At 43.1% G+C, this 14,854-nt stretch overlaps 2 protein-coding genes across 2 annotated transcripts in view; both read left to right on the top strand.

Annotated features, from left to right (window-relative positions):
* LOC129099928 (forkhead box protein J3-like) overlaps positions 1-2,340 on the top strand; it is a 48,413-nt gene extending 46,073 nt beyond the window's left edge. The window contains exon 13 of the mRNA XM_054609377.1: positions 266-2,340. Coding sequence (XP_054465352.1) covers positions 266-387 — 122 coding nt within the window. The 3' untranslated portion in view covers positions 388-2,340. The remainder of the gene's footprint in view (positions 1-265) is intronic.
* A 1,036-nt stretch (positions 2,341-3,376) lies between these two features.
* Positions 3,377-14,119, top strand: si:ch211-156j16.1 (uncharacterized protein LOC564557 homolog). Its single transcript, XM_054609758.1, has 4 exons — positions 3,377-3,830; positions 9,609-10,031; positions 10,380-10,482; positions 12,560-14,119. The coding sequence occupies exons 1-4, from the start codon at positions 3,767-3,769 to the stop codon at positions 12,564-12,566; spliced, it is 597 nt and encodes a 198-aa protein (XP_054465733.1). The 5' UTR covers positions 3,377-3,766; the 3' UTR covers positions 12,567-14,119.
* The last annotated feature ends 735 nt before the right edge of the window (positions 14,120-14,854 follow it).

Genomic DNA, 14,854 nt, shown 5'->3' with positions numbered 1-14,854 from the left:
GTTTGATAAGGATTTAAGGCGTGGTGAATTAGTTGATGTTGTTACAAGGATTTCTGTGGTTTTGGACTTTTCCACTAACTGCTGCTTCTGATGCCATGACATGATTGGCTGCCAAATAATTTTTTTATTCAAAATTTCTTATTCCTATTCTTCACCCCCCACACACATATATATAATAAAGATATACGATGCAGACGTGGCAGTGTAATTTCACTGGGTGTCCAAAAGTATCTTCTTTAGACTTGTGCTCTCTCTCCATGTCCAGGTCATCTCAGCCAGCTGAGCCAGCAGCAGCAACACAGGCTGCCTCTGGGACACTTCCAGGTGAGACGCATGCTCGCCGCAGACGACATCCAGGACGACTTTGACTGGGACTCTATCGTTTAAACTTAGCCGTAGGTGAAGACTGAGAGACTGGAGGTGAGAGAGACACGTGATGACAGGTGAGGTATGGAACTAGCCGGCAACCTTTCACCTGTGTGAAAAAAAACAGAAGACAATCCAACAGAAAGCAAACCGAAAGTCATTTTTCTGATCTTGCTGGCCTTTTTTTTGCCCCTGTTACAAGTGGATGTTGAGTCTAAAGACAATCATTCAAAAAATGAGATACAGGTTTGGACCAAGCCAAGATACAAACACGCATTGTCCAAAGCAAAAATGGAGTCTGAAGCTCTCTGAATTGTCTCATGTTGTGTCCCCCAGTGCCAACAGGGTTACAAGTCGCCAAAGTGTTGTCAAATCGTCTGTGAATTGTTTTCTTTTTGTTTTCTTAAATGTGTTTCCTGCTAAAACTTGTGTGCCATGTCTGCAAAGTCTCAGCGCCTGTGCCTGAAATGAATAGAAACTTTTGTCTTTTTCCAAACTCCCTGCAGAAAATCATCTCTCACACACATTCAACAAACTATTTCATCCTTTCCTCCTTGTAACATCTGTTTGTTCACTCTAACACTGGGCATCTGTGTGGCTCTTTACAGCTACAGTAAGAAGGATGATTTATGAAGAAGAAAGAAGAAATGATGGTGCACCTGTTCAACTTGAATCAATGGTGGTTGAATGAAGCACCACCTGCTGGTTAAAACAGGCACCATCATAGCTTCCTTTGCCCCCAAAAAGTTCTATGCACCACAATCTGTTCTTTCTTCACATTTTGTTCTGTCACATTGGACACCAAGTCTAAACTTTTATTTTAAGTGTCGTCATTAAGTGTGTTTGTGTGTGTTGTGTGTGTGTGTGTGTGGAACAGTCCATGGTGCCGTGTTCTCAGGGTGTTTTCATTCATATACCACGTCAGATCAACACAAAACCACTACCATCTCTGTACATGAGGTTACTGTGTGTTGTCCGGTGACGTCAGTGTTCGCTTCCAGTTGTCAAACAGTGAGCCTCCTGGTGACTGTGGTCAAAAAGTTTCAAATTTTAATTTGTCAGCTTATAAGCTAACGGATAAAAAATACTGTGGAATAAGCTTTCAGTTGCTCAAACAACAAACACTAAATACAATGAAAATGAGATGCTGGCTAGACTTGGACTTTGTCAACAATGACAAAATATAATTCAGTGTTTTAAGGTTTTTTTTATTTTAGGAAAGTGCAGGCAGAGAAGGTCGGCCATGATTTCAAGATGCCTCATTTAGGAGTCGACGAGCAGTTTTTGCACAAAACCAAACTTCATAGCATCTATTGAACAGAAATAAAAGAAAACCGTGAACATTTTATTTCTTTGTTTCAGAAGACATTTAAAAAAAAAAAAACAGATCAGCAAAGGAGCAAAAACTAAACAAAGGTTTTTAAATGCTCAACTTTTCTTACTGTGATGTTTAATTTTGTCTGTGTGTACAAGTGTGTATAGTCTTCTCTGATTTCCTTTAGCAAACAGCTCCGTACGGCTCAAAAAAATATACATAAGAAATAAAAAGTAATTTGTTTGTATTAAGTGGGTACAAAGTGACATTTGGGACCTTAAAGTGCTTTTCTTTTGGAAGATCTCAGTGATTGTTCGAATGGTCTAAACAAGGTCTCATATTAAAAAAGAAAAAAAATACTCTTTATTATTGCCATTAAATGCTGTATTACAGTGACCAGCATATATATCTTGTATGTTTGTGTGTTGTTGTCCATGTAAATAACAGTATGTTACTCCTATGTTTGCCCTTGAAAAACACAGACTGAAAAAAAGAAAACAGCAAATGGAGAGAAAGTATTTTGTTATCTGTCCTTCAGGAGACACAGTATGTACATATCTTCATTATATTGTAAATAAGTGGTAAAAAAAAATGGCATTGGCGTTTTGTGTGTTATAAATACTCTGTGTATGGCAGTTTAACAGATAAAATCTGTCTCAATGTTTATTAAAATGTCATCAACCATTTTTACTGCGCAAACCTCACATCTGCTGTCGTTATTTCATCAGTTGTCGGCATGTTTGAATTAACGGATGATGGGCAAGTTGCTATAGTGATTGACTTTTCTCTAAATCTAACTTGTTGCTCCAGTCTTTTGGACAGATCTTTCAGGAAAAACACAACCGAAAGTGTGAGGCTTAGCTTTCCCGGCTGCCTTGACCCTCGTAGCTTGTTGTCCAACAGGTGTCAGCCTAGTGCCAAGCAACAGTTTGTTTGCCCTCCATCACATGTAAACTCGGCAGACCACCCATGTTCGCCTGTGTGAAAGTCACACGATGTTCTAACTGTATTTTCGGCTCCTTTTCACCATAAAAACCCGTTTAAAAAGCAGCACTCTCTTAGTTATGTCTGTCAGCCACAGATATACGCTTGCCTCTTTTCTGTGAGAACACGGTTGATGGTTTAAAAGATCCATACAGATGCATTACCGATGCTCGTTTTATTCTCTATTTTCTTTTTAACAGTTAGATACAGTTAAAGATGATGATAGGTAACACATAGTGAAGCTGTGCTCTCTCTGTCTCTGTCTCTCTCTCTCTCTTGGCTCTTAACTCTGTGATTAAGTATTATTTGAGGCTCCTCAAAGCTCTGTTTACATTCAGCTCCATTCATTCAGAAATCTTTTTCAAGGCCTGTTGCTTCAGCTTTCTAATCGTACGAGCCGGCCAATTGGGGTTTAAAGTGCTCGTGTTGTTTTGAGAAATAAGTCAACGGTGTATTTATTGATATTTCCAACTGTGTGTTTGCGTTTGTGAGTGTGTGCGTGATATTGCAGGGTTTGAAAAAAAACAGGAGGGATGGCTGTGCACAAAGAGGAGAAGGCGTCCTGCACGGGGCCGGACCACTAGGGCTGAAACCACCTAACTGCCCCAATCCGGACTCCCTCCTCCCAACCCAACCTGCCCCTTGCTCCTCAACCCGCCCAGCCCACCACCAGTACCAGCACCCCTCCTCCACTCTCGGCTCAGTCACTCACATACACTCTCTTTGCTCTCTCCTGCTGTGTGCCAGTCCCTCTCTCCCCCTCCACTTCCTCAAGGTGGCCACAGCTCCTCTCTTTTCTCTTGTCCTCTCTACATCCTTCCACCACTCTCTTTCTTCCTCTGTCTCTCTGAGAACAACCCGGCTCTGCCCGTTCGCCTCTACAAGTTAAACGGATCCCAGGCTGCTACTTTTCCAAACTTCCCCACAAGATTTATTTTCACCTCTTTTTTGTTGCTGTCCTTCACCTTCTCCTCCGGAGAGGCCGGTTGGTGTGTGTCTGGTGTGTGTGCGGCAGCGTGTGCGAGGGCTCTGGTGTCGTGCTCTTTGCCCCGAGGGAATCCCTAAAGGTTGTGACTGGAGGAGAAAAAGTTTTCATCCACAATGAATGTTCAGCTGCTGCTCCTGTTGGCCCTGGCTGGCCCTTTCTGTGCCTTCACACATGCAAGTAAGTGAACTCTCTCCGCTATCACCGTCCTGCTGTTAGCACACTGTGTCCCCTTACTCCCTCTGCCTCCATGTGCCCACACCACACCACTCTTTGTCTGTTTTAATCCCTGTTGACTGAACAACAACACTCTGGAAGCTGGTTTCAGGAGGTAAAATAACCCAATATTTATTTGTGTATTCATTAACTATTTAATGAGGTTCTGAAGTGAAGCTGATTTCAAATACTTTTAATATTTTTTTATATATTTTCACTGTTGAATAATCACTGCTTCTGACAACTGCCGGCTGTAGCCTTTTCTTATGCTCCACTTTAGCCGATAATATCCCTGATGGAAAAGCAAAACCTTGGTCAAGGGTGTTAGTTTAACAAAGAGAGCGACTCAAATGGATAATCTGTGTTGATTTGAAAATGTTAACCCCCTCTGTCTCGCTTTCTCTCTCCTTTTCACACTATTCTTGAGCTATGGAGCAAATGTTTGATTCGCAGACACCAAAGGGAAATGTGATGTAATAGCAGGAGCTCTGCTGCCTCGTGTCTGTAAATTCTTGGCACTGGCAAAGAGAAGAAAGGAATATCCTTTGGATGGCTCCCAAAACAGTGCTCATGCACAGCGAGAGAGGGATGGGGGCTGTAAACTGTAACACACACCGTACACATTTATCTGAAAGCTTATCCGCTCTCGCCTCTCATTTTACTCCTGATTCTCTTATTTCTCTCGCACTGCATCTGTTTTTCTCTCTGTATCTCTTTCTCCCCGTTTGTGTGTTTCCCCTTTTCTTCATCTCTTCATTCCATTGCCTCGACCAGCAGTGTTTGCCCAGGGGAAGCAGCAGGCACAGGGGGTGTGGCTGAGGCCTGACGGAGCTGTAGGGCAGGGCTGGTTTGCGTGCGTTTATTAATAGAGAGAGGCTCTATATTTAAGAGGGTCATATGGATGAGAGACGAGAAAGTGAGAACACCCGGTACATGATGAGCTTTAAGAGGCGCCCCACCCTCTGTTACTCGCATGTTGTTAGACCATGCGGCACGTTGCCCCTTGGTATTTACCCATTTTTGGTGGGGTATCAAGCTTTACCACTTAACAACCCCCCCCCCCCCCCCCCCAACCCTCATACTTTCCCCAGTCCTCCGCCTTCCTTCAACTATCTGCCCCCTTCCCCTGTTGAGCTCGATGAGTCTGTACCTCGGGGGACGGGGTTCGTGTCGTCCAAGGGGAGCAGAGAGGGGCTGGGTCTATTTTTAAACAACAACCTTTGCCGGTAGGAGACGACGTGCCTGCCCCATTTCCATGGAGGTTTTTACTCCTAAAAAAAAGTCCTTAAACTTTCAGAATGTTTCCTAGCTCAGCCGTCTCAGCCTCTCAAAGAAAAGGGGAAACAAAGAAAATAGCTCATTTCACTACTATGCTGCACAAATGGGGGGCTTTTAACCCCCTCACGCCAGCTCACCTAACTAGCAAACCCCATGTATCCTGTAAAATCCTCCACCTCCTCCCCTCACACTGCTGCCCCTCCACCCCCTCCGGTCTCCTTAATGAGTTTTGTCTGCCCCTCTGGGCCCTATAACGTCCCTGTCACATCTGGCTGCTGAAGGGAGAGGTCAATGCCCTTTGTCCTTGCCCACTTTTAGAAATGACTAAAATGTTGCGCTCATACTCCAAATATGAGACAAAGGGCCGGTAAGTGGGACCATGAGGAAAGGAGCAATTCTCACGTGAACGGAGTCTCATTTTGAGAAGAAAAAAAAAAGTGCTCTGTCATACTTCCAAAAACTTTCCGCAAGGAGAAAGAAACATCTGTTTATGGAAAGGAGTCTTAGCCGTTTCAGCCGGGACCAAGCCCAAGCCCTGGTGACTTGAGACTGTAGCAGGGCTTCAGAGTCTGGCCCAAATCTCCCTGTGGAGATTGTTTTTTTTGTGTTTGTCTCCTCTGTGAGTACTGACACAAATGTCTCATATCTTTAGCACCTACGTGTGAGGCAGGGTGAGACATGGTGCAAGAGAAAGTAAGAAAAAAAAATTTGAGCTGCTGACTAAGGAACACTTACACAACTGGGTGGGTGTTTAATGATGTGGGAGTTGGACTTGAAGGTTAACAAGATTAGATTTTGGGCGCCTTGGAAGCTCACAAGGTAGAGCTTGAACATTAGGCAGAGTCCTTACCACAGCGGCCTGAGATCGAGTCCGTCCCATAGTCTATGCTGTATGTCATCCTCTCTCTACCCCCTGCCTTTCCTGTCTATTTCTCCCACTATTAAATTAAGAATAAAATGCCCAAACATAATCTTATAAAAAGATGCCTCTTGATTGAATAGTAGGTCTGCAGTGTTTAGTTTTGTTCGAAAGTAAAGAAGAGAGTTGGGAAGCTTCCTGATGCCACAGCATGATCTGGTTATTTTGTCATTTCTCAATGGTTGCACTTAATTTCATCCTTGCCTGGATTCATTCAATTTATTCAGTCTCTGCCCCTGGCGATAAAAAAAGAGTTGTGGAGTTCATTGTGTTGCGTCTGTGATATGACATTGGGAGATACTGTGCATGGCACAACCCAGTATCTCCACAGCTGACTCCTACTGGTTGAGTGGGGGAGGTTACGCTGTGCGGCATCTTGCCAAAGTACGTTGAGATGGGCAGGGCGCCTATCTTGCTCACAATTCACTCCTCCAGCGCCGCAAAAACATTCTTGCACTCCAAAGGGGGACACACTCCCTCACACCGTCTGCACGGACCCTTCCCCTCCTACACAGGACTGTGAATTAGTAGCGCTCACACACACACACACACACACACACACACACACACACACACACACACACACACACACACACACACACACACACACACACACACACACACACACACACACAAACGGGGGGCCTCAGTGACAGCTGATTGTGATCGTAATGGATGGAAGCTGCTACTCCCTCCTTTCCTGTCTCACACTGTATATCCTTGTGTCCCTCCCTCACTCTTTTCACTCTCTCTGCAGGTTTTATGTATGCCTGGCAAGAGTGAAGCCCCACATGGGTGCCTCCACAGCTTCTCGCTGTATTCCTGTACAACTTCTCTTACTTTTAACTCTCTCTGTCCCTCTCTGTATATCTACATCACATCCATAACCCTTAGTTAAAGGAACATTTTAAATCATTCAAAGTCACAATTACTCCATTGCCATACTGAAATATTTTACAGAAAGTGTCATCACATTTTGTTTTCTACTTGTACTTACCTCGTCTTAACTTTTTTATAGTGAGTGAGGAAATGTGAAGTGAGAAAGTGTGTTTCGGAATTGCAATGAATCAACCCTTTAAGTCCCAGTCAGTGGCTGAGAAAGCCATAGGTTTACACTCACACACAAAAACACATTCAGTTTGAACTCCCTGGCGCTTTTTAAGTGATGATGATTTCAGGCTCTTTCATGCTTTACATGGAAATGGATGTGAGAGAGCATGTGTGGCCAGAATGATGTAATCGTGGGTAAAATCACCCGAGTGCGCCACCAAACATTTGGAATAATAAGGACAACGCCACAGTTACGTAAACGTTCTCGGTCTAGGATTGAAGAGAAAATAAACTTGAACTGCTTTTGCTACCGGATAAATAAATCTGAGTTTCCTTGCAAGGTCCCCTTAAGTTCTGAGCTTTTAATGAGTTTACATGGTGCTCACATATCTAGAGACATCTTTGACTGGTTGACCGAGACTCAACCCCCACCCCCACCCCCCACCCCCACCCCCCAATTTGGTTGAAGTCCACCACAAGCTTCAGGGATCCTGTGTTCTGACCCCCCTGAGGTTTAACAGAGGTTCACTTACTTGTTAACCACTACACACATCTCGCTGTGAGCAGGGACAACAAACCAGAGACAGACCATGTTCACAATGAAATCAAGCATCCGAAGGGAGTCGGGGCTGTTCGCTAAGAGCTCCACTCCACCCGATTTCTTTCCCTTTTTGCCCTCCCTTTTCTTTCTCTCCAGGGATTCAGCCTTCTCAAAGGGTTTCAGCTGCAACAAACCTACCCTTAGGGAGTGGCAGGGTCATGGACGTGAGGACGGGCGAGAGTTTAAATGAAAAGAGAGGAGAGGGGACGTAGACTGCTGCAGTTTTACTGTTTTACTCACCAAGCAGCTGTATTAAGCCAGGATAGTCAGCACAGTGGGGAGGAAATAGTACTTAGAGCTAATTGTGGTAACTGTACACATAATGAAACAATTGTTAGAGGAGTCGATTACACAGTGCACAGCCATACTCTGTGAAGCCCAGACCATTTTATCATTGCTTACAGACTTTCCAAACAAACAGTCTGAGTCGTCTTTTGAAAAACCCCTTCAGTGGAAACAAATATTTTGTTATATTTATCCCGCCTGTTGCTAATAGACATCTAGGACTAGGAATAACTGCATCAGTTGTTGGACCATTCAGGGTTATTTTTACCCTTGTAAAGTATTTTCTATTATTTCAAGTATTTAGAACAATTGGAAAAAAGGGAGAAGGAGAGAGCATGATGTCAGACGCTAAGATTAGAAGACTCATAGGCCTCTACAGTAAGAGTGTTTTCAGGGAGAAGCAGTTTTAAAGGGAAAGAAGATGCGATTTTCAGGCCAACATCTTGTCAGTGGAAAGTTAACTGTAGACCGTAATTTTGGTGCCACACTGAAATCTACCTCCTTAATTTTGTAGCAGTGCTGTCCAGGCAGAGCTTTCAGTTGTGGCTACAAAGATGTTGAACGTGGGGTTATTGGAGGGAAATGATTAGGTTGAGCCCTGGCTGCTTCATAGTCCAGACCTTGATGAAAGACACCAGGATAAATACATGTCTTTTGGCAGATGTTATATACAAAATGGGAGCCTCCATTTTACTGCAACTACTGAAAGTCATTTTTTAGCTCTGAAAAAATCTTGATTTTACATCGTTGCTCAAGATTGATAATATACATTAATTCCACATATCTTTTTTGAATAAAGAGAGAAAACCAAAAGCTTTAAATGCTTTCAAAATATATGGCTGATCTTTCCTCAAGGTGTCCACCATTTCATCAAATTTGCCTGAGTCTTCTTGAAACCTCAAATCTACCACTTTGTGGTGTGTCTCTCACGGTCAGGCGTTGTCCCAGCAACCCCACCCTTCACATGTTAAGAGGCTGAGGGTTAACAAGCCTTTCCCGCGCTCTCCTCACAGGCAGCTCACTCCACAGGAAATGAGGCAGAGGATGTGGCATGCCAGCACACAAACACGAGAGCCTTAAAGACAGGATGGAGGGGTGGAGAAGTGGAGGGGGTGGAGGGGGAATGTGCATTTTATGAAGTCATAGGGTTTGGGGGTCATGTTGTCACGATGCTGGTGATGGGAGACGAGTTACGGAAGAGTGTTAGAAAGACTAAAGGTCATGTCATCACATCATTATGTCAGAGAGGAATCTAAACCTACTTGTCCTTTTTGACCTTTTTTTGCACCCATCCTGACAGACCAGGGCCCTGTTCTGTGTTAATGGACAGTGTGGACGTAATGTAACCGGCCAAGAGGCAGAACAATGTATAAGCATGCTGTACTACGTCTGTAACCATGACGAGGGGTATTCAATATTTTTATGTATTGTCCCTTTATATAATCACACTTTTCAGGAAATTAGCCATGATAAGTACAATTTTAATGAATCAGACAAAGTGTCAAATATATATAAATTACCCACAAGGAACAGCTTGACAGTCACAGCTACCGACTGTTTTCTCACATTTATACCTGCATGTGAACCCATCTGTGACCTCTCTCCCCAGGCCCCACAGAGATCCCTACAGAGCTTGACGTTGGGGTCGTGGAGACCGTAGCAGAAACCGTCCCTGAAGTCACGGATGCTCCTACAGTGGACCTTACTCTCATCACTGGGCCTCCTGCCACCGAACCAGCAGCGGCCGCAGGAGAAGTTGCTGAAACAGAAGAAGTCGTGGTAACAGAAGAAGTCGCTGCAACAGAAGTTGTCACAGAGGCAGCGCCTCCTGCCACTACAGCCGATACCGAAGAGGCCATCGTTGAGACAGAAGCCTCTGTTGCTGTTACTGCAGAACCAGAACCCCTTATCACCGACCCTCCTGTAGTGGAGACCGCGGCCTCCACTGAGACAGCAGAGGTTGAGGTACAACCGACGGGAGCTGCCAAGGCAGAGACGGAAGGCGAGGTGGTCGTTGAAGACGAACCAGAGGGTGAGGACGGTGTGGGATGGTAGCTTGGGTAGTGTTAAAGTGGTCAGTTGTGGTTGGCTCACACAGTGTCTGTCATACAACAGACACTGTGTGAGCCTAATGTGGAGGTGAGTGTGTTTGGCAGTGCCATATAGGGTTTTAAAGTCACATGCAGGCCTTAAATTTCTCCGAATATGACTCTCTTCCATCTTTTGCTCGCATGTTATTCTGTGTTAATCACAGGTTATTAATCTACTCTAGAGATGGCAATTGATTCATTCTTAGTGTGAAAATATCAAAACTTCACTGGTCTATATATAACATTAAAACTGGTAACATCAAAATCTCTCTTGTCTTTCCGTCCCACAGAGAACTCAGGCCAGGTAGTCGGCATCGTGATTGGCGCTCTGGTGGCAGTGGTCATCGTCATCGCCGTGGTGATTGCTGTGGTGAGGAGGATGGGAAAATACTCGTAAGTACCTCATCTCTAACATTGGTTAAACCCACACACATGGCTTGAATCCATGTGAATGCCGGGAGTTATACGGATGTTGTCCAGTGAGTCATCACCTCTGGCATCCTCTAAATATGGAGCGAAAGAAACAGCATGAGCTTTTAGTCATCACTGACACATCCTTTGATGAAATAACACATCCAGTGATGTAATGGGCCCTGGACAGAGTGTGATAAGGTGACCTGGCATGCCCAACACAAACTGCGTAGCATTTCAACCATAGTTGGTCACTGCTGTTAAACATATATTTGAGCGTGGACATGTGTCATGAAAGTAAGTCCGATCAAGTGACTGTGTTGCCATGGACCACCCCCAACCCCCCCTCAGAGAATACTGCCTTGAGCTGCAAGTCTTGCTAATGATGAATGTTTTTTTTTGTGTCACAGGCCTGCCAAGAACAAAAAACCTACGAAAAAAGACAGCGTTTTGGTTTCTGTACATTTTTTACTATTTGATTCCTTCAGCTAATAACTTTAACCCCTTCTAGCCCATCATGGTCCTAATTCACAGACGTGTAACAAATGTCTTTCCCCCCAAAAAAACACGGACAAAGTTTAATGGTTGCTGCCGCTTCTGCTGACAAACAGTCCCATGGCCTTTCAGGGTGACAAGTGGCTCTATTAGGCCTTGAAATTAGCTTGTTTATGACTCAGTGTCTGTCTTTGTGGCCAGCCGTCTTCAAGCAGGCTGTTTTCATATGAACAGCTTGATTTGATCCCTACAAGCAGAGGGCTTGAGTTTGTCAGAAGTGGGGCAGCAACAAAAAGTCGCTAACTTCTGTTTTGTTTTCTTCACAGGAACTAATTAACGGTCTTTTTGTGATTGTTGGTCTATTTTAAAATAATATATTGTCTTAAAATCTGCGCTAATTTAAGCTACATGTATTCCGAAGACTAATCTTGTCTATTCCCATACAACCTGGCTTTTAACACAAAATGTCTCCCTTTTAAAGGTTTTGATGAACACGCCTCTTATGTACACCTTATGTTGCTTCTTTTTTGTATTTCGATCTATATGTTTAATATTTTACTTAAATCTAAAAAAAATATTTTTTTCCACCATCCATATTGTTGTCAATGTTCAATTAATTGTACACCATCAAATGCCACTAAACTCAACAAATGTGAAGATTAATGAACTTTAATATAAGTTGAGCCTTAGATACTCTACTACAGAATCCCTAAAAGGACATGATTCAAATATTTTTAATAACATCATCCCAAAATCACAATTTGATAATCTTGTGATCCTTAGAAAACAAACTTTTTTATCTCCAAATAACAAGATAAGTAACTCGTTATCACGTGAAAACAAAGAGTTGTTTTTTTCTTATTTCTTATATCATGTTTGGGTCATATCAGATCAAGGTGACGATGTCAGACTTGGTGAAGTTAGTGGAAGGATACACAAGTGACTGTGTGACACTGTCAGGCTTTCAAAATAAGGTGTTAACAAGATACAACAAAACAAAATACATATATGGAAATAAGATTGACTGGATTATATTCAGAAGAAGTATGAAACATGTAGCTTGTGTTTCTAATAACTTAAAAAGAAAATACCAAACATTGTGAGGGAAATGTTATTATTATTAGGTATTTGTGTTGCTCAAAAAATACATTTATGAGTAATTCCAGACAATGAGACAACTCTGACTGCATACATTTTTTAGCATCACTATCAGTTAGGAGATTTTCCAAAGTAAAAGTCCATCATTTCTACTGTGAATTAGCTACTCAGAAGACATTTACATTTTTCAACTTTTAGTTCAATCTGGGCCGTTTGAAAGCATTTACAGTCGGCTGATTTGACCCAAACATTTAAAGTAATAAGAGGAAACCACCTTTTGCTTATCTTGTTATCTTAAGACAACGAAGAATGTTTTTTAAAGATCATAAATAATTTACTAGTGATCTTAAGATAACAGTATTAGAATTCATGGCCGCTTAGTGCTTCTGTACCTACTGTAACAACTGTAGATTCAACGATTTCCCTTTCTCAAACACTGTCTGACACTCTCTCTTTTATCCCGCAGCCCTTGAAGAAAAAGTCCGCCAAGCAGCAGGAGCACCCAAGGTTCTGGAAATTCTGAACTACTGAACTGTGACGTCATTCACGACAATTGAAACAAGCACAATACCAGAACTAAACTTATCTAACCAGGACTCTAGACTGTTGCCAAAAAAAGGTGGGGGGGAGGGAGGCTTGTGTGTGTTAATGTATGTACTGTATGGATGTGAGACAAGAGGGGTACATGAGCAAACATCCTCGCCTCCCCCGGCCACATCCCTCCCCCCAGGAGCCGCTGATTAGAAAGGCTCTGTCCCCCCTACTCCCTTGGAGAGAACAAAACTAGGTGACGGCAGGATGTCATTAAGAATTTCAGGCCTTTTCAAATGCATTTTGTTAAGAAAAAAAAAAGAGAAAGAAAGGTATCTATTCTCCTGTTACGAGTGACTGATTTAGATTTGCATGGAAGTTTGAAAGGACATACAAATGGAAATTACTGACAAAACAAAAGGAAATTAAATACAAAATGGAAGGTGGGAGCAGTAGAGACTGCTACGAATTCCACAGGATGTATATACAATGCAAGGAAAACTACATAGTATACAGCTAATGACTTTCTCATATGTTGCAGTTGCATAGGCTAGCGTTTGATATTATGGAATACACAGTACATACAGGCAGGCTATTGTTGTGGCCAACAGACCTTTTAAGCACCCCTGAGCACCAGTTAAAACATGTTCTCATTAAGCCAGAATCCCTGATATGTTGGCCAACTGTATGAAGCACCGTGTGCAGAAGCTGTTTTGACATAACACACTCATGAGCTCTGAAGGCTAGCGTGGAGCTAACAGAAAAGAAAATGCACCCTCGTTTGCAAAGAGTAACGTGACATTCTGCCCACTTTAACACTGACATATAAAAACCTAATACATATCTGTGAAATTTAGCAGAAGGGTTTGTGCCACTGTCTCTGGTATTCTCTAGGTAGTTAGGAGGACTTTAACTTTTGAAGTGCATTATTAATGTGAATTGACTGTACCTTTTAACTGCCACCCATTCCAGACAGAACAGCTTGTATGACTCGTTCCTTATGAAGGCTTACACACAGCCAGTGGTTATTAGACATAGTGATAGCCTTTTCTTGACAATGTCTTCAGAGTACTTCTGTTAATAGTTAGATTACCAGAACAGCCATCCGGTCTTTAAATTGAGCTAACCCTGATTGCGTGCACGGGATGCATTTTATAGTTGCACTTAGTTTTAGTGCACAGTATTAGGCAGTAATGCCCGATTTTGTTATATTTGCGATTCTAAGTGTGCTAAATGGGTGTACAAATAACGAAGTCTCAGCTCCGCTCCGCTTGCTTTACAAACGTGTTTAATATGTGCACTGAATAAGTGATGTATTGTTTAATGAATAGGCTTTAGACACTGCAAATGTTTGCAACGACATGTCTTTGTTTCCTCTCCTCTGCTTTGCCACATATCATCAGTTCTATATCTTTAATTCGTGCCATCTGATTTGTTTGAACCCTTTTATTTAATTGCAGTGTTTTTGTTCATACTGTTTCAATAAAAAACTGAAAACACCCTGAAAGCTCTCTTCTGTATTTCGTGCCTGATGTCTCTCAATAGCTTTTTCAAAAAATCCAGTTATTGTCCTAGCCATTTCCTGTCAATTAGATCACGTAGTTGCCGTTGCAACGCCTAAAAGTCAACACATTTTCGAGCAGCACTGTGTTTGGTCTTGTGTCAGACCAAAATACTGCAATTCACACACATCATTAAAAGCTTCCACAGGGGCCGCAGTCCGCTGTGATTGGCCCATCCAAGTAATGCTTCAGATTTAAAAAACAAACCCTCTTCAGCAGGGAGAGAAACAACACCAAATATGGAGGAACATATGGCCTCGGACCGTTGCTTCGGTTGAGCCCTCTGACGGTTAGGTGTGTTTTTTATGTGATGTAGTGGACTTTTTCATACAGTGCTGTTAAGCTGAGGCAAGGTTCCAACAGTAAGCTGTGAGTCGCACAGAGATGCTCTGTGTCTGGCTCCCTCTCCTCCGTGTGGTTTTAGGCAGCGGCCCAACGCCCACCGCCCCAACCTCTGCCCCACCGGCGAGCCTCATAACTCTCTTTAGCTCACTTTCTCGCCTCAGACTGCTGGGAACAATGGAGTCTTTTGAAAGGGGCAGATGGAGAGGCTATGGGCCGTTCTGTGAAGCTGCTAGCCAGCAGCTCCCTCTCTCCCCTTCAGCAAGGGGGGAATTCTGTGCATCGCTACAGGGTGGAGTCACTTCCTGGGTGGGCCCAGCATTGAT

Source organism: Anoplopoma fimbria, chromosome 12 (assembly GCF_027596085.1).
Source record: "Anoplopoma fimbria isolate UVic2021 breed Golden Eagle Sablefish chromosome 12, Afim_UVic_2022, whole genome shotgun sequence".
NCBI classification, from domain to species: domain Eukaryota; kingdom Metazoa; phylum Chordata; class Actinopteri; order Perciformes; family Anoplopomatidae; genus Anoplopoma; species Anoplopoma fimbria.
Note: the sequence above shows the minus strand (reverse complement) of the source record. Positions and strands in the feature narration are given on the sequence as shown.